The sequence below is a fragment of the Bos mutus genome, chromosome 22 (genome assembly GCF_027580195.1).
Source record: "Bos mutus isolate GX-2022 chromosome 22, NWIPB_WYAK_1.1, whole genome shotgun sequence".
Taxonomy (NCBI): Eukaryota; Metazoa; Chordata; class Mammalia; order Artiodactyla; family Bovidae; genus Bos; species Bos mutus.
The window spans coordinates 65,610,845-65,632,063 of NC_091638.1; the positions used below are offsets into that span (position 1 = coordinate 65,610,845).

The following is a 21,219-nucleotide window of genomic DNA, read 5'->3' on the forward strand; positions in this document are numbered from 1 at the left end:
CAGAGAAGGGACATGTGGACATGGGGTGGGAGGTGGGATGAATTAGACTGGGATGGGCATGCGCACTGCCACGTGTAAAACCTGCCGGAGAGTGCAGGGAGCTCAGCTGGGTGCTCTGACGACCTAGAGCAGGTGGGGTGGGGGTGGGAGGGAGGTCCAAGAGGAAGGGGATGTGTGTGTGTACAAGCAGCTGACTCACTCGCACTGTACGGCAGAAACTAATACAGCATTGGAAAGCAGCTGTACTCCAGTTAAAAAAATATCCCAGTGGGAGGAAGTCAAGAACAAGACAACCCTAGGGTCTTCAGGGTTCCTAGACGTGTGTGTATGTGTGTGTGTGGGTGGGTGGGTGGGTGGGTGGGCGGTGAGAATACCTGGCTTGTGAAGGATGCTGATTTAGAACTGAGGCCTAAAGGACAAGCTTTCACCTTTTTTTATATTATTATTATTTTTAAATTTACTCACTTTTTTTGAAGGTTTCAAGTATATGTTATTTCTTTAAACATGCCATATTTTAATGGATACACAGTACTTTTACTTGGCATCAATTATGAGTTGATTTTGAAACAATTCAGCATTAAACCAGCTAGGGTGATTACTGTTCTCTCCATTCCGTTGAGGTGACTCTGCCAAGAGGTGACGGGTTCCACTCTATTCCGATTTGTGTTGCCATATATACCCATAGAGCAACACAGACAGTGGCTGTACTAGCTAATACAGCATATTATCATACTTGTCATGGAAACCAGGTGCCCGCTTCTGGTGGATCTGCCTTGCCACTGCTTGCTGAATGCTTTGAACCCTGAGACGACTTAGTGCATTTTTGGCCAAGGGAAACATCCTGAGGTTGAACACAAGAGGGAGGCAACCATAGCTGCTGGCCTGTAGCAATTCCTCATAGAGAAATTCCCTGGCAGAGTCCTGAAAAACAAAATAAATTTATTTTTAATTGAAGGATAATTGCTTCATGGTATTGTATAAAGTGCAATTCTGCCAGACATCAACATGAATCAGCCATCAGTTTGCCCACATCCCCTCCCACTTGGACATCCCTCCCTATCCCACCCCACTAGGTTGTTACCCAGCCCTGGTTTGAGTTCCCTGAGTCCTACAGCAAATTCCCATTGGCTATTTGAAAAGGCAAAATGATAGGACACTGAAAGAGGAACTCCCTAGGTCGGTAGGTGCCCAATATGCTACTGGAGATCAGTGGAGAAATAACTCCAGAAAGAATGAAGGGATGGAGCCAAAGCAAAAAACAATACCCAGTTGTGGATGTGACTGGTGATAGAAGCAAGGTCCGATGTTGTAAAGAGCAATATTGCATAGGAACCTGGAATGTTAGATCCATGCTAAGCTGCTAAATCACTTCAGTCGTGTCCGACTCTGTGTGACCCCATAGACAGCAGCCCACCAGGCTCTCCCGTCCCTGGTTTTCTCCAGGCAAGAACACTGGAGTGGGTTGCCATTTCCTTCTCCAATGCATGAAAGTGAAAAGTGAAAGTGAAGTCACTCAGTCGTGTCCTACCCTCAGCGACCCCATGGACTGCAGCCTTCCAGGCTCCTCCATCCATGGTATTTTCCAGGCAAGAGTACTGGAGTGGGGTGCCATTGCCTTCTCCGTAGGTCCATGAATCAAGGCAAATTGGAAGTGGTCAAACAGGAGATGGCAAGAGTGAATGTCGACATTCTGGGAATCAGCGAACTAAAATGGACTGGAATGGGTGAATTTAACTCAGATGACCATTATATCTACTATTGTGGACAGGAATCCCTTAGAAGAAATGGAGTAGCCATCATGGTCAACAAAAGAGTCCAAAATACAGTACTTGGATGCAGTCTCAAAAATGACAGAATGATCTCTGTTCATTTCCAAGGCAAACCATTCAATATCACAGTAATCCAAGCCTATGCCCCAACCAGTAATGCTGAAGAAGCTGAATTTGAACGGTTCTATGAAGACCTACAAGACCTTTTAGAACTAACACCCAAAAAAGATGTCCTTTTCATTATAGGGGACTGGAATGTAAAAGTAGGAAGTCAAGAAACACCTGGAGTAACAGGCAAATTTGACCTTGGAGTATGGAATGAAGCAGGGCAAAGACTAATAGAGTTTTGCCAAGAGAATGCACTGGTCATAGCAAACACCCTCTTCCAACAACACAGAAGACTCTACACATGGACATCACCAGATGGTCAACACCGAAATCAGATTGATTATATTCTTTGCAGCCAAAGAAGGAGAAGCTCTAGACAGTCAACAAAAACAAGACCAGAAGCTGACTGTGGCTCAGATCATGAGCTCCTTATTGCCAAATTCAGACTTAAATTGAAGAAAGTAGAAAAAACCACTAGACCATTCAGGTATGACCTAAATCAAATCCCTTATGATTATACAGTGGAAGTGAGAAATAGATTTAAGGGACTAGATCTGATAGATAGAGTGCCTGATGAACTATGGAATGAGGTTCTTGACATTGTACAGGAGACAGGGATCAAGACCATCCCCATGGAAAAGAAATGCAAAAAAGCAAAATGGCTGTCTGAGGAGGCCTTACAAATAGCTGTGGAAAGAAGAGAACCGAAAAGCAAAGGAGAAAAGGAAAGATATTTGCATTTGAATGCAGAGTTCCAAAGAATAGCAAGGAAAGATAAGAAAGCCTTCCTCAGCAATCAATGCAAAGAAATAGAGGAAAACAATAGAATGGGAAAGACTAGAGATCTCCTCAAGAAAATTAGAGATACCAAGGGAACATTTCATGCAAAGATGGGCTTGATAAAGGATAGAAATGGTATGGACCTAACAGAAGCAGAAGATATTAAGAATAGGTGGCAAGAATACACAGAAGAACTGTACAAAAAAGATCTTCATGACCAAGATAATCATGATGGTGTGATCACTCACCTAGAGCCAGACATCCTGGAATGTGAAGTCAAATGGGCCTTAGAAAGCATCACTACGAACAAAGCTTGTGGAGGTGATGGAATTCCAGTGGAGCTATTTCAAATCCTGAAAGATGATGCTGTGAAAGTGCTGCACTCAACATGCCAGCAAATTTGGAAAATTCAGCAGTAGCCACAGGACTGGAAAAGATCAGTTTTCATTCCAGTCCCAAAGAAAGGCAATGCCAAAGAATGCTCAAACTACCGCACAATTGCACTCATCTCACACACTAGTAAAGTAATGCTGAAAATTCTCCAAGCCAGGCTTCAGCAATACGTGAACCGTGAACTTCCAGATGTTCAAGCTGGTTTTAGAAAAGGCAGAGGAACCAGAGATCAAATTGCCAACATCCGCTGGATCATGGAAAAAGCAAGAGAGTTCCAGAAAAACATCAATTTCTGCTTTATTGACTATGCCAAAGCCTTTGACTGTGTGGATCACAATAAACTGTGGAAAATTCTGAAAGAGATGGGAATACCAGACCACCTGACCTGCCTCTTGAGAAACCTATATGCAGGTCAAGAAGCAGCAGTTAGAACTGGACATGCAACAACAGACTGGTTCCAAGTAGGAAAAGGAGTATGTCAAGGCTGTATATTGTCACCCTGCTTATTTAACTTATTTGCTGATTACATCATGAGAAACGCTGGGCTGGAGGAAGCACAAGCTATAATTAAGATTGCCAGGAGAAATATCAATAACCTCAGATATGCACATGACACCACCCTTTTGGCAGAAAATGAAGAGGAACTAAAAAGCTTGTTGATGAAAGTGAAAGAGGAGAGTGAAAAAGTTGGCTTAAAGCTCAACATTCAGAAAACAAAGATCATGGCATCCGGTCCCATCACTTCCTGGGAAATAGATGGGGAAACAGTGGAAACAGTGTTAGACTTTATTTTTGGGGGCTCCAAAATCACTGCAGATGGTGACTGCAGCCATGACATTAAAAGATGCTTACTCCTTGGAAGGAAAGTTATGACCAACCTAGATAGCATATTCAAAAGCAGAGATATTACTTTGCCAACAAAGGTTCGTCTAGTCAAGGCTATGGTTTTTCCTGTGGTCATGTATGGATGTGAGAGTTGGACTGTGAAGAAAGCTGAGTGCCGAAGAATTTGATGCTTTTGAACTGTGGTGCTGGAGAAGACTCTTGAGAGTCCCTTGGACTGCAAGGAGATCCAACCAGTCCATCCTAAAGGAGATCAGTCCTGGCTGTTCTTTGGAAGGAATGATGCTAAAGCTGAAACTCCAATACTTTGGCCACCTTATGTGAAGAGTTGACTCATTGGAAAAGACTCTGATGCTGGGAGGGACTGGGGGCAGGAGGAGAAGGGGGCAGGAGGAGAAGGGGATGACAGAGGATGAGATGGCTGGATGGCATTACCGACTCTTTGGACACGAGTTTGAGCGAACTCTGGGAGTTGGTGATGGACAGGGAGGCCTGGCGTGCCACGATTCATGGGGTCGCAAAGAGTCGGACATGACTGAGCCACTGAACTGAGCTGATTTTACATATGGTCGTGTATGTTTCCATGTTACTCTCTGCATATATCCCCCCCTCTCCTTTCTCCTCATCTCCCACCCCTCCCCACCTCCTTTCTTGATGAAGAAGGTGTGTTTAGCTCACCACCCACCCTAAGTTTGCGTTGTGTTAATGTGGTTGTGTGTGTTAGTTCTAGGTCTTGACCACCTCCCTCTTCCCCAGAACATCATCAGTGTTGGGTCGCTTATGTCGACAAGGAACGCCTAGTCTTCATCTGGAGCTCCAGCACCACGGACCTCAAATGCACGCTGGGCTGGGAACCTAACTGCCTGTGCGGACCCCTGGCCTTCCACCCACTTGCGGTGTTCTGTGGCCGGGCGGAAACGTATGTGGTGAAGTCTAGGGGTCTGAAGTCACTGCCTCGGACTGGCCTCAGTTTCCCCACCTGAGCCAAGAGCTGCTGGTCCCGGTAGTGTCCCGCCCTGTCTACCTCAACTGGCGGGTCCCGGGCCCCAGCCCAACACCACCCTCCAGCCCTCCACGTGCCCTTCCACAGTTCTGGCTTATTCCCTCCCACTGATCGGCCCCGCCCCACTCACTTCCGCTCCCGGCCTTCACACCTCACCCCCAACGCGTCCCACCCTCTCACCACCTAGGCCACGTGTTCCGCCCCTGCCACGCCCATCGCCGCGAGCCCCGCCCTGCCCCTGGCCACGCCTCCTCCCAACGGCCAACCCAACGGCTGGCCCCGCCTAGCCCCCACATTTGCGCTAGGTGCTCTGACAGCTCCCGCGGGCCCAGGTACGTCGTCTGAGGAGACCTGACGGGGAACCTCTCCAGCGCCTGACACGCCGGCTTTCCCCGCGGTCCCGGGCCCGGCCTCGGGCTTGCAGACGGGAGGGGGACCGTGGGCCCCGAGTCAGCCTCGAGGGGGCGGAGGGACCCCCCCCTCTCCTTTCGTCCCTGTCGGGGACGGCGGGACCTCCAAGTCAGCCCCTTGGGGGACGGCGGGACCCTGCCTCCGTCATTCCTCTGAGAGCGACGGGACACCGCTCCTGTCAGCCCGTCGGGCCAGCAGGGAGCCCTTCTCCGGTCGTCCTCGCCTGGGACGGTGGCACCCCCAGGCCAGTCCCTGGGAGCGGCGGGCCGCGACCCGTCGGTCCCTCCGGAACGGCGGGACCCTTCCCCGTGTCATCCCGCAAGACCCTTTCCTTGTCAGCCCCTGGGAGCGGCGGGCCCTCCGAATCAGATCTTGGGGGCGTCGGGGCCCCCGGTCAGATTCCGGGGGCGGCGGTACCCCCAAACCAGACCCTGGGAGTGGCGGGCGATCGCATCAGATCCTAGGAGCCGCGGGCCCCCCGGAATGGCTGCCCTCTGGGGGCCGCCGCTGACCGGGCCGCGTCGTTGCAGGTGCGGGGCGATGCCCGGGCCTCGACGCCCCCAGTGGCCATGGAAGACGCCCCTCTGCTGGGCAGCATGTCCAGCCCCGAAGACGAGATGGTGACAGACCTCTTCAGTGCCGAGAGTCAGTTTGTTCCTGAAAACCTTCCCCTGAAAACTCCGGTGGCGATAAAGCACGAGGAAGACGATTTTCACGTCTTCAAGGATGCGTACCTGGGCCCAGCGGATCCCAAAGAGCCCCTGCTGCACGCGTTCAACCCCGCGCTCGGCGGGGACTGCCAGAGCAAGGTCAAAGTGGAGCTGCTGGTGGATGAGAACGAAGACGAGGGACTCCTGGGGGAGTACCCGAACCTCCCAGAGCTCAACCCCCTGGAAGACACCGTTCTCTCTGCCCCGCAGCCGCAGGCCTACAATGTCCACTTCCTGTCCTCCCTGCTCACCCCGCACAGGAGCTCTGCCGTCGTGCCCCTGGGCGCCTGGGCCAGGGACGGAGCCGCCCACCCGGGTGTCCGTGTGATTCCAGTAAGATCCGCATCGCACAGCTCCCCCTGCTCCTCTTCCCCAATAGAGAGGGAGGACTTTTACCTCGATTTTTCCTGTGTCAGTAGCATCACTGTTGGACTCACCATTCCCAAAAAGGCGCATCCCTTGCTGAAGCGAGATGCATCAGCCAGCCAAGCATCCTCCCTGATGGTGAATTAGGTCCTTCATCCTAGGTAAGATCTGGCCTGACTCAGGGACTTCCCTGGTGGTCCAGTGGCTAAGACTTCACACTCTTAATCCAGGGGACCTTGGTTCAATCGTTGGCCAGGGAACTAGATCCCACATGCCACAACTAAAGATTCCAAGATCCCACATTCTGCAAGGAAGATCGAAGATACCATGTGCATCGACTAAGAACTCGTGCAGCCAAATAAATATTTAAAAAACAAAAAATACATGGCCTGACCCAGCAGGGATTAAAAAACAAAAGAGAAGGGAAACAACTAGAATTTTTTTTTTTTTTTAGCTCTGCAGGCAGGGATCAAATTGTGCCCCTTGCTATGGAAGTGGGAGTCCTAACCACTGGATCACCAGGGAAGTCCCTACAAAGTTTTGAAAGCAGCTTTAGGAAAGAAGCCCTAGTGTCTGTGAAAACAAGTGCAGTGAGTTTTCATGCACTGGCCTTTTACGTATTTTCCCCTTTAGATTTATAAGGGTTCTAATTCATAGCTCAGATCAGTCAGTCATGTCTGGCTCTTTGCAATCCCATGAACTGCATCATGCCAGGCTTCCCTGTCCATCACCAACTCCTGGAGCTTGCTCAAACTCATGTCCATCAAGTTGGTGATGTCATCCAACCATCTCATCCGTTGTCATCCCCTTCTCCTCTGGTCTTCAATATTTCCCAGCATCAGGGTCTTTTCCAGTGAGTCAGTTCTTCGCATCAGGTGGCCAAAGTATTGGGAGTTTCAGCATCAGTCCTTCCAATGAATATAGGATGGATTGGTTGGATCTCCTTGCAGTCCAAGGGACTCTCAAGAGTCTTCTCCAACACCACGGCTCAAAACCATCAATTCTTCGGCACTGAGCTTTCTTTATAGTCCAACTCTCACATCTGTACATGACTACTGGAAAAACTATGGCTTTGACTAGATGGACCTTTGTTGGCAAAGTAATGTCTTTGCTTTTTAATATGCTGTCTAGGTTGGTCATAGCTTTTCTTCCAAGGAGCAAACGTCTTTTGATTTCATGGCTGCAGTCACCATCTGCAGTGATTTTGGAGCCAAAACAACAGTCTCTCACTGTTTCCATTGTTTCCCCACCTATTTGCCTTGAAATGACGGGACTGAATGCCATGATCTTAGCTTTCTGAATGTTGAGCTTTAAGCCAACTCTTTCACTCTCCTCTTTCACTTTCACCAAGAGGCTTTTTAGTTCTTTGCTTTCTGCTATAAGGGTAGTGTCATCTCTGTATCTGAGGTTATTGATATTTCTCCTGGCAGTCTTGATCCCAGCTTGTGCTTCATCCAGCCCAGCATCTAGCATGATACAACATATAAGTTAAATAAGCAGGGTGACAATATACAGCCTTGACATACTCCTTTCCCAATTTGGAACCAGTCTTTTGTTCCATGTCCAGTTCTGTTGCTTCTTGACCTACGTACAGATTTCTCAGGAGGCAGGTAAGGTGGTTTGGTATTCCCATCTCTTTAAGAATTTTCCACAGCTAGGACTCGATGCTAGGTAGGACTTACAGTTAGTACTTGTGTTTGGTGAACTGTGAAATCACGGTGTTAGAGCTTCCCTCTGTTAGTAAGTAGCTGTTCCTCAAGTGTATGTAATATAAATCAGAGTCTATATGAATTCATGCTAATTGTCAGCCAGCTACCCTATTTTGCTGTGGATAACCACTAGTAATTTTCTGCTTTGTTCTTATTTATTTACTTTGAACCTGGGCTTTGGGTGGTGAAAGCACAAAGTCCTAACCACTGGACCACCAGGGAATTCCCATTTTCTGTTTTATTTTTGCTGAAACTAAAAAATCAATTTTTAAAGGAAGAAAAGGATTTCCAAGGAAATGTGTACTGGCCCCCCAAAAGGATCTAGTTTGGAAAATTAGATTACTCAACCACTAATTTTAGTAAGTTATAAATTAAGCCTGTGTGGAACATTTTTGAGTTGGTATTAAGATGGCTGGAACCTGACTTTGTATATCGTAAACCGTAGCAGCAGGAGCTTAGATTCCTGTTTTCTGCTCCTTAGTGCACAGGAAAGTTGGGGAAGAGAGGCTGAGGCCTGGAGAAACCAAAGAGCACATCTTGTTCCTCCAGACTTCAGTCAGCGCAGAAGTCTTTCTCGGAATCTTTTTGAGATGGCTCTAAGTGTCGGACATTCCATCTTGCTACCAGGCCAAACTTAAGTCCCAGCACCTTTGCCTGTTGGTCCAAGTGCAGTTCCCTTCCTGTGCCCAGTGGACTCAGTGTTCACCAGAACGGGAAGGGAATTAGCTCATTAAAATAGTAAATTCTCTTTTAATGTAAGTCAACTTTAGCAAGATAAAGGAGGGACTACTTGGATGATATTTCTTTTTTTTTTTTAATTTTATTGACAAATTCCAAGTGTTAGTCGTTCAGTCATGTCTGACTCTTTGCCATCCCTTGGACTGTAGCCCACCAGGCTCCTCTGTCCATGGGATTCTCCAGGCAAAAATACTGGAGTGGGTTGCCATGCCCTTCTCCAGGGATCTTTCCCAACCCAGGCATCAAACCCAGGTCTCCCACATTGAAGGCAGATTCTTTACCATCTGAGTCACATGATTCTGACAGTCCAAATTTATTAACAAAATGAAAAAGATTTAGCACAAACATGTTTATCATTTAAACAGAATGGAATTATTTTTCAGTAAATATTCAGGGTCAGTTGCTAATTTCCTTTTTCTAGAAATTCATTTCCACATATTGACCTCTGTTTATTCTGTAAAAATAGGGTTTTACTATACTATAAGTAGTCCAAGTATCAGTTGCATGGGATTGAGGAACTGATGTATTTACTATTAAGTATCTGTTAATTACAGGGAAATAAGTTAAATCTGGAGAAGGCAAGGGCACCCCACTCCAGTACTCTTGCCTGGCAAATCAAATGGATGGAGGAGCCTGGTGGGCTGCAGTCCATGGGGTCACTAGGAGTCGGACACAACTCAGTGACTTCACTTTCACTTTTCACTTTGATGCATTGGAAAAGGAAATGGCAACCCACTCCAGTGTTCTTGCCTGGAGAATCCCAGGGACAGGGGAGCCTGGTGGGCTGCCGTCTCTGGGGTCACACACAGTCAGACACGACTGAAGCAACTTAGCAGCAGCAGCAAGTTAAATCTAAGCCTTGATCATTTAAAAAATAAAATTATTCTTCCCTAAAAACCAAAATCTAAACTTTGATGACATGTACATGACAAATTCCCCAAAGCAGAAAGCAGAGAAAATTGAAAAATTCTACATTTCTGTAAAATTTGAAATGTCTAAAAAAAGTTATAACTTGAAATATTGCTAAACTTTCCTATATCTTAAAAAAAATTTCTACCTAGATACTAGTCTGCTGTGCTAGGGGATTTGCCAGTCCATGAAAATAATTAATTGTTTGGATCCCAGATTTTAACTTAGATGATCTTCAAGTCTGAGTCAGACCCACACTTGGAAAGATAGTTGTCTCTGTTGTGATTTTACAGAAGGTCTTCAGAATGTTACCTCAGAATCACCATCTTCTTTGAAGGACTTTATGATCTGCCTCCTGGCCTTTGGGAAAATTCACCTGTGCTCTCTAACAGGCAGTCTGTGCAGGTGGAGGTTAAGGAGGGGGAGAGACCATATAAATTGTGGGTTGACTGCTATTTCCTGATCTCCTTACATATCACATTTTAAAGAAGCACTTAAAAAATATATAATAATATATTAATATAACAATATATATTAATATAATTAAATTAGTATATATTACATTTTATTATATATATTATATAATATATATTATATATAATCAATATATAAAATTACATCTTAACTTTATAATTATATATAATATATAATCATACATAATATATATTTATATATGTTTATAATTATATATATTTATATATAAATTTATATAATTTATAATATAAATTATTATATAACATAAATTATATATTAATTATATATATGTTATATGTGTGAACATAAATATATATAATTATATATAGAAATTATAAATATATAATTGTATGTATATATGTATATATATAATTATATAATGATATATATAATATATAAATAATGTAAATATATAATTATAATTATGTATATTATATCTATAGTATATAATATATATGCTATAATATATATTATATATATAGTCAACTAGCTGACTTCAACTAACAAATATATAATAATATATATTTAATATATAATAGTTATATATTATAGATAAGATATAATAATATATAATGTATATATTTAAAAGTTTATTATTTTAATTTAAAATTTTTATAATTTAATAAAAATAAAATTATATTATTATAATTATATAATAATTTAGAATTATATAATTAATATTAATATAGTATATTATATAATATTTATTACATACTTTATATATTATATTTATATTTATTATACTATTATCATATATTTCTAATATAAATTTATTTATTTTAATTGAGGGCTAACTACTTTACAATATTGTATTGGTTTTGCCATACATCAACATGAATCTGCCATGGGTGTACACATGTTATATACATTATAATATATTTATATATACTATACATATACTATAGATATATAATTATAGTTTTGAAACACTTTAAATGGTAATTTTTTTTTTGAAACACTTTAGTGGTATTTTTTTTAAAACATCGAGACTACTTAGTTTTTTAAATTCCATTGACTTTCAATGACATCATTGATGTTTCTCCCTAGTTTTGGTACTTTTGCTGATGTGTCGCTGAGTTGTTGCAGAAGATAGCTTAAAAAACAAAGCTGGCAGTTATTCTCTACCCTCATAGTTTTCATGTTAATTATCGTTCTACCATTCAGTGAGGGAAGCTCTATTATTTAATTATAAACATTACTATAAATACATTGTAAGTTATGTGCATGTGTGCTAAATTGCTTCAGTCATGTCCCACCACCCTTTGCTACCCCATGGACTGTAGCCCGCCAGGCTCCCCTGTCCATAGGATTCTCCAGGCAAGAATACTGGAATGGGTTGCCATGCCCACCTCCAGGGGATCTTCCCGACTCAGGGAAACCCAGATCTCTTATGTCTCTTATATTGGCAGGAGGATTCTTTACCACTAGGGCACCTGGGAAGCTCCAAGTTACAATATAATATCATTAAAACATCAGCAAAGATGTCTGGCTTCTTGAGGAAAAGGCAAAACAGACTAGAACATTAATACAATTTAATGAGCGTGCTCTGAGAATGATGATTAAGAAGCATTTTAGGCGATTTTAAGGAAGTTCCCAAGAGGCAGCCAGCTCTTTTGTAGTAGAGGGTTGTCTAGAAGCTCAAGGGGGAGCTGACCAATCACAGAATCTTCTCAGATTACCCACACCATGTTTTTCAAACAGCAAGAGGGTTACATCGAAGTCACATCCCCACACCTCATGGGCAGATGGTCCTGATCTCTGGTGTTCTCGATCCCCAGCCAGGATGGTCAGATGACTTGTCGCCCAGAGGATGAATTAATAGTGAGGAAGAGAGGATGCTAAGCATAAGAATGTTCTTTACTTCAAAAATGTAACTTCTACAAAGAATTTTCTATATTATGCAACTGTAAATAAAGTGCAGTGTCCACAATGTGATTTCTAAGATAACGTTTACTTTTTCAGGTTGAAATCAAGGAAGCAGGTGGTTCTATCACAAGTAACAATCTGGATGAAGCAACCTTCCAACATCCTCTGGCCCAGGAGTCCTGTTGCAAGTTCCCATCATCTCAAGGAGCAGAGGATGCCTCTGGTTGCTCTCATAAGAAAGACTCTAACCCAATGGTAATTATGCCAAAGAAAATGTGTCTGACTAACATGATGTTAAATGTTTGACCCTTATCATTACTAAGTCAACAGTAAAATATTTTCCGTCATTGCTTTGCATTCTGTTTACTTGTCGAGTCAGCATTTTTGATTGTCTTATCTATGAAAAGAGGGATATAATTAGAGTCTTTCTAATGTTTCCTTCACATCTAAGATTCTCTTCTACTCGATCTTAGCAAATCAAAGATTAGGACACTGCTGTATTCACTAAAGAGAGAAGCCGTAAGTCACCTCAGTCCAGGCAGACCCAGGGTTGGCCCAGGAAAGGAGCAGCTGCTGACCTGTGTGGTTTGGCATGCTGGTGGGAGGGGGCAGCTGCAGTTCTGTGGCTGCAGGGCAGAAGCTGCTTTCCTCCCTGCCTGCCTCCAAATCCCTCCTACCAACTAACACTCAAGTAAGATAGGAATCAGTAACATTTGTGGTTTATGTGATAGGTTCGCATGTTCGTCGTTTTATTTAATCTATCAACTGCCCTGGTGGCTCAGACAGTAAAGAGTCTGCCAGCAATGCGGGAGATCTGGATTTGATCCTTGGGTTGGGAAGAGCCCCTGGAGAAGGAAATGGCAACCCATTCCAGTATTCTTGCCTGGAGAATCCCGTGGACAGAGGAGCTTGGCAGGATACAGTCCATGGAGTCACAAAGAGTCAGACACGACTGAGCTACTAATACAGACAAACTCTGTAGGGTAGACATTATTTTTACCTACATTTTATGGATCAGAAAACAGAGATGTTGCATAGTCTACTTGTAAGTGGTGTGTTGAGGACCAAAAAGGGAGGGAAACCAGGAAATCCAGCCCCAAGCATTCATTTGGCAAAAGGTCCAAAGAACCAATTGCTGTCCCCACCATCAGCTCTCTATTCCAAGAAAGGAGACCTTAAACCTAAGGTGTGTACTTTAACTGGAAAATACTTGAGAATGAGCAGAGCTTTTCTAGGACACTTAGATCAGGTGAACAGGATGAGAATTCTTCCGATTACACCAGACTCCTGAGTAATGTTAGAATGCTCACAGGAGGGACAGGATTGTGTCCCTCAGGAGTCCAGAATTGTGCAATAGGCAGAGGCCTGGACAGTCCACTCAGCCCATCTGTGCACCTGTGCGTGTGTGGCTATAATTATCCTCTAAATACAAAGAAAATTCCAATGGAACATGAATGCTGGCCTCTTATCCAGTGTCAGGATGATCTGAAGGTGTGAGCTGGCGATCAGCACCTCATTAATGTAGGCTGTATGTGTGTTATTTTGGTAACATCGATCCTTTAAGCTTATTTGGGTTTTCCTGTCTAGGAAACCCAAAGGCAACCTAACAACAGAAACCGTAGTTTCTCTGGGTATTTGCGATTTTACCATCAGAATTAGAAGCTATGTGCGGTGAGAGACAGTGACTCCTCTCACCTTCATGTTCATGCTGCACTGCCATGGACAGGGCTGCCCAGGGGAGGGCCGAGTCCATGCTTGGCTTGACTGGTGTGGTGGACTGGTGACTCACCAGGCTTGCTGGGGATTTATATATGGTCAGAATCCAACTAGGCGATCTGAGGGTGCTGGTCAGGCCCAGAAAGATTGACATGGTTTCTTGGAATTTTCCAGTACTTGGATTAAACTTTCTAAACTGTACTTGTAGGAAATGAAATAAATGGGTATCTTAAAAACACATTAAATGTTAAATAATAACATGTGCATGTGGAAGGAGAGAACAACTGTCATAAAATTAAAGATTATTCTAAGTAGTTGACCAGCTACAGAGATGGAGTCAGGGGGACAAAGCCCTTCCTATGGTTAACTGGATTTCAGTGGGGCCAGGTTAGGCAAATCAGCACACTCTCTCCATTCCTGAAGACCGTGGAGTACCTGGACAGGTGGACAGAAGCTCTGGTTCATAGTCACCTGTTCCCTACCCTAAGCCTATACCTGTAGAGACAGGTGTGAGCAGGAACTTCTCTTAACACACTGAACACACCTCCCAAGACGTTTCCCCGGGAATTTTTTTGCCTTGTGGTCCCTCCAGAGAGCATGTTATTGTAGAGTAAATAAGTGAGAATATATCTATAGTTTACCATTTTCCATTAAAACTTAAATTGTGCATTAAAACTGTGTTCTTGGATTTAAGTTTACTTAGATTCATATTACTGGATATCTTTTTAAAAATGGAGCCTGATCATTATTTTTCATTTTAGGTGATATGTCAGTTGAAAGGGGGCACACAAATGCTGTGTATAGACAGTTCTGGCGCAAGAGAACTACAAGCACTTCATTTGGTTCCTCAGTATCAAGACCAAAATAATTATCTACAGTCAGGTACAAAGTAAATTAATAGAAAAATATGTCATATATCACATGCAAGTTGGTAAGTGAATATGTGTGTGAATGTTTATGGAGTGAAAGTCAAATAGGCAGTTAGGCAATTTGGCAACCTACAGCCCATATTAGTGAGTTAAGACTAGAAAAATATATCTTTATAGGTTAATTCATGTACATTGTTCTGACTATCTCGAATTCTTAGATAGCTGTCCTCTCCTTCTGCTATCTGTAGAGAGCTTTGTGATCCTAATAGGCAACTACTTGTACCCATGAGTGGTGTGGCCAGAGGTAACTGGGTTGAAACAAACTTTCCCAGATTAGGCAGTGGGTTGACTGTTCAGATGTGGCAAAAATTATACACATTTTAATGTAAATGTTTTAATGCAGTCAAGGAGAACCAGCACTCTGCTTTCATCATCATGGGTTCTGAAATAACTATCAAATGCTGACTTATCTGCCGTTGATTTATTCAGAAACTTCTTTAAACTGGTGCAATAATAATGAATAATCTATAACTACTTGATTACCATCAAATGACTCATGAATGATTAAAGGAAGGTCAAATGACATAGTTTTAAGATTGTGTTTACAAAAGTTAGACACTAATACTCAAAACTGGGCATCTGTGTGTACTATGCACATAATTGTGTTACCCTAAAGCTTGAATTAACCAGAATATTTCATTATCATATGATTCACTGACCTTGTCATAATTTAAGTCAATATTAAGTCCTGATGCCATTCCAGTAAGCCTTTGGAACCCAGGGCAAAAAGAATGTAACTGCTATTCCATCCTGATAGTCTCCTTATCCAGGGACAGATAACATGCCTCTAAGGCATTTACTTTTCTATGATGCAAAGCACCTCCAGGAGCACTTTCCTGCACACCAGCCATGGGTTTTCTGGCTCCAGTCCCTGTGGGTCAGAGCTGCCTCTGATCCTCTACACAGGCAGAGAAGGCTTCTTTCCCAATTCCCTTCCTTCTGGAACATGACAAAATCCTAATGCCTTAGATCATCCCCAGAAGGAAGATTTACATAATGCTCTCCTCATCTATGTCCTTGTCATATCATCATAACTGCTCAGCCCCCAGCCTAGTTTCCTTTGTCACTGTGTACACATTAAATATAACCGTGAAATAGATGCATTCAGTTACGTAAATCTCAAGGAAACACCACTCAGAGGAGGCACAACAAGCCTTCAGTAGGTGGGCAATCAGGAGACTTCTGTCACTCCAGTTCAAACACGGAATTTGACAGGGACCGTAGTGTCTCACGGGTGTTCTTCATGGCGCGCTTAGGCCAAAGAAATACACTATCAGCTCCAATCTTAAGTAGTTGCTCCCAATAGCCTGGTAAGTATTCACATGCCATCAAATCAGTACCTGAGGAAGAGCACACACAAACTGAAGGTGGCCCGTGTGTCGTCCCACAGGGGGCGCTGTGCTTTCTTTGAAAATGAGACGTATCTACAGCCTCCCTGGTGAGTGCTGCAGCACTCGAGGGCACCGTGGCACAGAGTTTAGGAACCTGGGCAGCGACATTTTTTAGCATAACATCCCGGAAGCTCAAGTAAAGTAGCATTATGACAAAGAAAAAAGGTGTAATAAGTAAAAACAAACAAACAAAAAAACCCAAGCTGAAAACATTGACCAGAAAGGTTTTATAGAAAACATAAATAGGATCAAGAGAAGTGTAAATGACTTTGCACATGTTAAACTCATGATACATTATCGTTTTTGTACTTTATTCCATGTGCAAGTGGAAAAGGAACAATATATGCTATCAATTAATTGTAATTGTCTTCCTTACAGATGTCCCTAAACCCATGACTACTTTAGTAGGAAGATTTTTGCCAGTACCAGCAAAATTAAATCTCATTACACAACAAGTGAGTTATTGCTTTAATAAAAAAAATACAATAGGGTATTATTGTCTCTTGAAATTTCAATTGTTGAAGTTTGAATTACTCAGAAAGTATATTTATCCTCTGTTTTACAATCAGTGGTTAAACCAAGTATCCAACACCTTCACCCCACGTTAGGCACTGGGAGTAGCAGAGTGAGTCTAAGACCGCCTTCTCTGCCAGCTCTGTGAGACAACCGGGCCTTCCTAGGCCTCTGGACCCCAGTTCTGCCCCATTCGCTGAGTGTGTCCTTTGTGGTCCTGACACCCATCAGCACGTACCCCTCACTTGGTCTAGAATACTTATTTCCCACCTTTGTCCACATCAGGAAAATGCTCTTTAGTTTAAAATACTTTTATGATTACACCATAATGTGCATAGATTAAATATAAGACAAATGTACTCTTTTCCTTAAGTCTTGATGTAAAATGTCCCCTCTCCAGAAGAGCCTTCCGTACGTCCCCAGTGTAGACGCCACTCTCTGTCACAGCGCCTGTTTGATTCTCTGCATACGCCCCCAGTGTAGACGCCACTCTCTGTCACAGTGCCTGTTTGATTCTGCACACACTGTGACTGTCTTGCGTTCTTCAGTCTGTTTGTTTGCCTGTATCCACCCACAGGAATACAAGCTCCATAGAGCAGAGATCTTGTAATTCTTGGTTATATCTGTGGACTGAGGGCTGGAGCAAAGCTAACATGTATCAGGCCTTCATAGAGGGTGGCCTTCAATAGGGCAGCATGCCTGAGCACTTGGGTTACATCAGTGAGCCAATATTAAGTGAACCCCCCAAAACAAATCAAAGCAGAACAGATGACTCTGCCCTCCCCAGTTTACATTTCAGTGTGGGAGACAGACAATAAGCAAACCTAATAAATAAATAAATTAAACTGTATGCTAGGAGAGCAGAGGCAGGGCACTGGAGGTGGGGGTTTGAGGAGGAAGGCAGGTGGCAAGTTTAAGCAAGGTGGTCAGTGTTGGCGCCACTGAGAAGGTGACACTCGAGCAAAGTCTTGAGAGAGAGGAAGAAGTGAACCATGTGACTGTCACGTGGAAGAGCCTTTCAGGCATGGCGAGGAGCACTCACAGTCTGGGTCCAGTGGGCTGTGGAGACAGTCAGGAGGCCGATGGGGCAAGGGTGGAGCAAGCAAGAGGGGAGAGCAGGAGGAAGTGGAACGCGACAGGAAACATCTTACTTAAAAGACATCTCTTTTTCTCTGCTTTACTTTGAGGCTAAATAAATAAGCAAAAGAGAGAGAAATTATATCTGGTTTATTCTGAGAATCATCTCAACCTCAAGAACTGTTAAATCACTTCCTCAAAAGAAGGCAAAAGTCCAGAGAAGTCTACTCCTCATGGACTGCCATGAGGAGGTGTGGGCCCAATAATTGGGTGTCTGGGTGACTGTAAAAAAAACAGTTGCTGTCACTGGTGAACACTTCCCTCTAGCAAAGCAGGGGAGAGGAACACAGAGCCTCCCAGCTCTCAAGACCCACCAGGGTGGTTCTGGTGGTGACTCCCTGTGAGACTGTGGTGGGGGATTTGTAATGAAGGAGTTGGACCCTGGGTGGTTTCTCAGTGTCTTCAGGGCCCATCAGGGAATGATTACACACAATGATAAAAGAAGCAGAAGAGAGAAAGGATGATAGATAAATTGTGTTTTCCCAAGATCATGCTTCTTTTTTTTTTTTGACTGCACTGAGTGGCTTGTGGGATTTTAGTTCCCTGCAAGTGAAGTCGCTCAGTCGTGTCTGACTCTTTGCGACCCCGTGGACTGCAGCCCACCAGGCTCCTCCATCCATGGGATTCTCCAGGCAAGGGTACTGGAGTGGGTTGCCATTTCCTTCTCCAGGGGATCTTCCCGACCAGGGGATCTTCCCAACCTAGGGATCGAACTCGGGTCTCCCACATTGTAGGCAGACGCTTTACCGTCTGAGCCGCCAGGGAAGTTCCCTGACCAGGAATCAAACTCAGGTCTTTAGCAGTGAAAGTACAGAGTCCTAGCCACCAAACTGCCAGGAAATTCCAAAACTATGTTTCTTAAATAAAGCTTATTTTTAAATTTCAAGTTTTCAGGGAGGAAGGGACAAGGATAGGATGTTTGTGATATACACAAATAATTTCAAAATCTAAACTTATTCAACAGTTGAAATTTCTTCAAGCTTCTTTTAAGAAAATAAAGGTCAGCGTTGATTTTGCTACCCTTTCCTTTCCCTGTAAGCCATGTGAATGGATAATATACAATAAAAGAACATGAGAACCAAAAAGCAAAGGACATGGATAATGCAGAGATTAGGACACTGGTTTTGAATTTGTTAAAATTGATTACAAAATTTTTTATGATTAGATGAGAAAGTAATGGTTGCCAATGAGATTTCAAATGTCAAGATCTCTTGTGTTAAACTAAGAACATAATAATAATCAAAGAACATGTTTAGTTTATAGAAATATGTTATTAAATTTATTTCCGAATTTATAGTTCATAAAAGTGAAAAAGATGTCCATTGCAATAACACTGGACAACCGACTGACAGCCGTGTGAACCGCTTGTCAGCTTGTAGGTGGCTTGGCCCTGAGTCCTTGGCCTGTTTTCAGTCTTTGACCACAGTCAGGCTTTCTCGCCCCAGGGCATCCTGTGGTCTGGTGGGTGAGGTGACTGGGGCTGGACTCCTCTCACTTCTACTGAAACCCTTGGCTGGAACCCTCTCAGGTGTTAGCAGAACCATGGTGATAATAAGGCCTGGATGTTGTCGTAAAGGGATCGTGGTATAAACTTCCAGAAGAAAATCATTTTTGTCTATATCTGGGGTGGGGGGGAGAAGGTATAATAAACTTTTAAAATGTATACTAATTCAAATTATGCTTGCCTTTGACTTTACACAGCTTGACAGTGGAGCCTTACCATCTGCAATCAACGGTTCTGCTTTCCCCTCAGGATCAACTCTTCCAGGACCACCACCAAAAATAACTTTGGCTGGGTAAGAATTAAAAGCAACTGTCACTTTAATGTAAGAGTTTAAGAGGCTCTTGGGTACATTTGTGATTTTCTTCTGAGTTTTAAAGTTAACTTTACCTGCAAACTTTCATGACTTCTAAAATAGGATTTTTACATTCAGCAGTGCACTAACAGTATTGCTGTGAGTGTCTGGTTTGTGGTTGCTTGAAAGACTGGTCTGTAACCTTCATTTACTTCCACTCTCTGCCCACTGCCCAGTGGCAGTGTTTCGGAGGTTTGCTGCCGATCCTAGCTGTCTTGAGAGCACATTGGCTTAAACTTGGCTGCTTTGTTTCTTTTTTGCTGTCATCAACACAGGTAATGGTGTGGCAGTCACTTAATGCTGACCGCAGTCTCCGTGCCTTTATGGCAGCCTCTGCCCGCTGCCTTTGCTCAGGTTCAATGGCAGGGTCCAAGGCACATGGTCTGCAGGTGGATATGGCTGCACTTATCTGGGACCTTGTCTGGACATTTTAAAATCATGTCTATAATTGTAACTAACTAAACTAACCAAGCTGGTTGCAACTTTCTTGAGTTCACACTCATGTGCTGTCAGTGAATAGAGCAGCCCTCTTTGTTCATGGAGCCATCTAGTTGGTTATGGAGGGCCATCTCTTCCTGCCTCCAGAAGTTGGGACACACAGCCTAATGAAAAAGTACATTTGAGGGCCTGAAAGAAATCAGGCCAGCAATTTAGGAAATGTAGGCTGGTCTCTAGTGCCCCCAGCCTCCTGAAGTGTCTGCCTTTAGGCACATCTTCACTGTGACCTTGATGAGGGTGAGGAGAGTCATGGGGCCGTGTGAGAGGCTTAGGTGAGCTGCTAGGTCGAGTTCAGTGACCTGGTGGGATTCAGTCAACACACACCTCTGCGGCGTCGCTGAAGAACGTCAGTTGCTCACAGGATTTGCTGCTCCAGTCTTAGTAGTTGGTCGTGGAGCTGGTTGTGATTCTGTGCCACCTCAGCTGTTGACTCTCATTTAATTTGGCTGACTCTGACTGTGGGAGCCATTCTCCCGGCTTCACTATCTTGGCATGGTGGATCAGTGGTTGCTGTTTACCTGGTTCTGTAATCATGGTTCATAATATTTGTGGACAAAACAACTCTGTGAGCAACTTCTAGATTTGCTGATGGTATTACATCTTTGGCTACACCATATGACCCAGGATTTTCTCAGGATATGTACCTTACCTCGCTTGTAATCTGGGAGCATCCAGCCCGTGGTATTGCACACCATGTGCTTTAGCATGCCTACCATATCCACGGGCATTCGGTGCTTCAATACTTTATTTCCGGTGTGGCTCTCGGAGTTAGAGTGCCGTTTGAAGTTTCTCTGCGTTGCAGCTGCTACACGTTTCCACAGAGGAGCAGCAGTGAGGGGACTTTCACTCAGTGCACCCCCTTATTCCCACCCTCCCCCTGCCTTCTTCCCGCTCTCTGCAAGGTTTTCTCTGTTGTGAAGTCATTATGCAGGCCATAAAATATTTTTCTATTATAAATGATGTGCCAGGAAGGTTTGTCAGGAACAACATGAGCTTTGTTTTTGTATTTTTTGCTGCAAATAATTACTTGATTTGATGTCATGCCACTGAATCAGCCAGATGATTATTATCTCTACATCCACAGCACTGATGGCATACTG

At 43.7% G+C, this 21,219-nt stretch overlaps 1 protein-coding gene and 1 pseudogene across 1 annotated transcript in view; one reads left to right on the forward strand and one right to left on the reverse strand.

Moving 5' to 3' along the window:
- Positions 1–537: 537 nt before the first annotated feature.
- On the reverse strand, positions 538–849 carry LOC102265293 (cytochrome c oxidase subunit 7B, mitochondrial pseudogene; annotated as a pseudogene).
- Positions 850–5,876: 5,027 nt separating this feature from the next.
- Positions 5,877–21,219, forward strand: part of TESMIN (testis expressed metallothionein like protein) — a 39,323-nt gene continuing 23,980 nt past the window's right edge. Inside the window, exons 1-5 of the mRNA XM_005908898.2 lie at positions 5,877–6,350; positions 12,176–12,334; positions 14,557–14,677; positions 16,494–16,570; positions 19,467–19,561. Coding sequence (XP_005908960.1) covers positions 5,877–6,350; positions 12,176–12,334; positions 14,557–14,677; positions 16,494–16,570; positions 19,467–19,561 — 926 coding nt within the window. The remainder of the gene's footprint in view (positions 6,351–12,175; positions 12,335–14,556; positions 14,678–16,493; positions 16,571–19,466; positions 19,562–21,219) is intronic.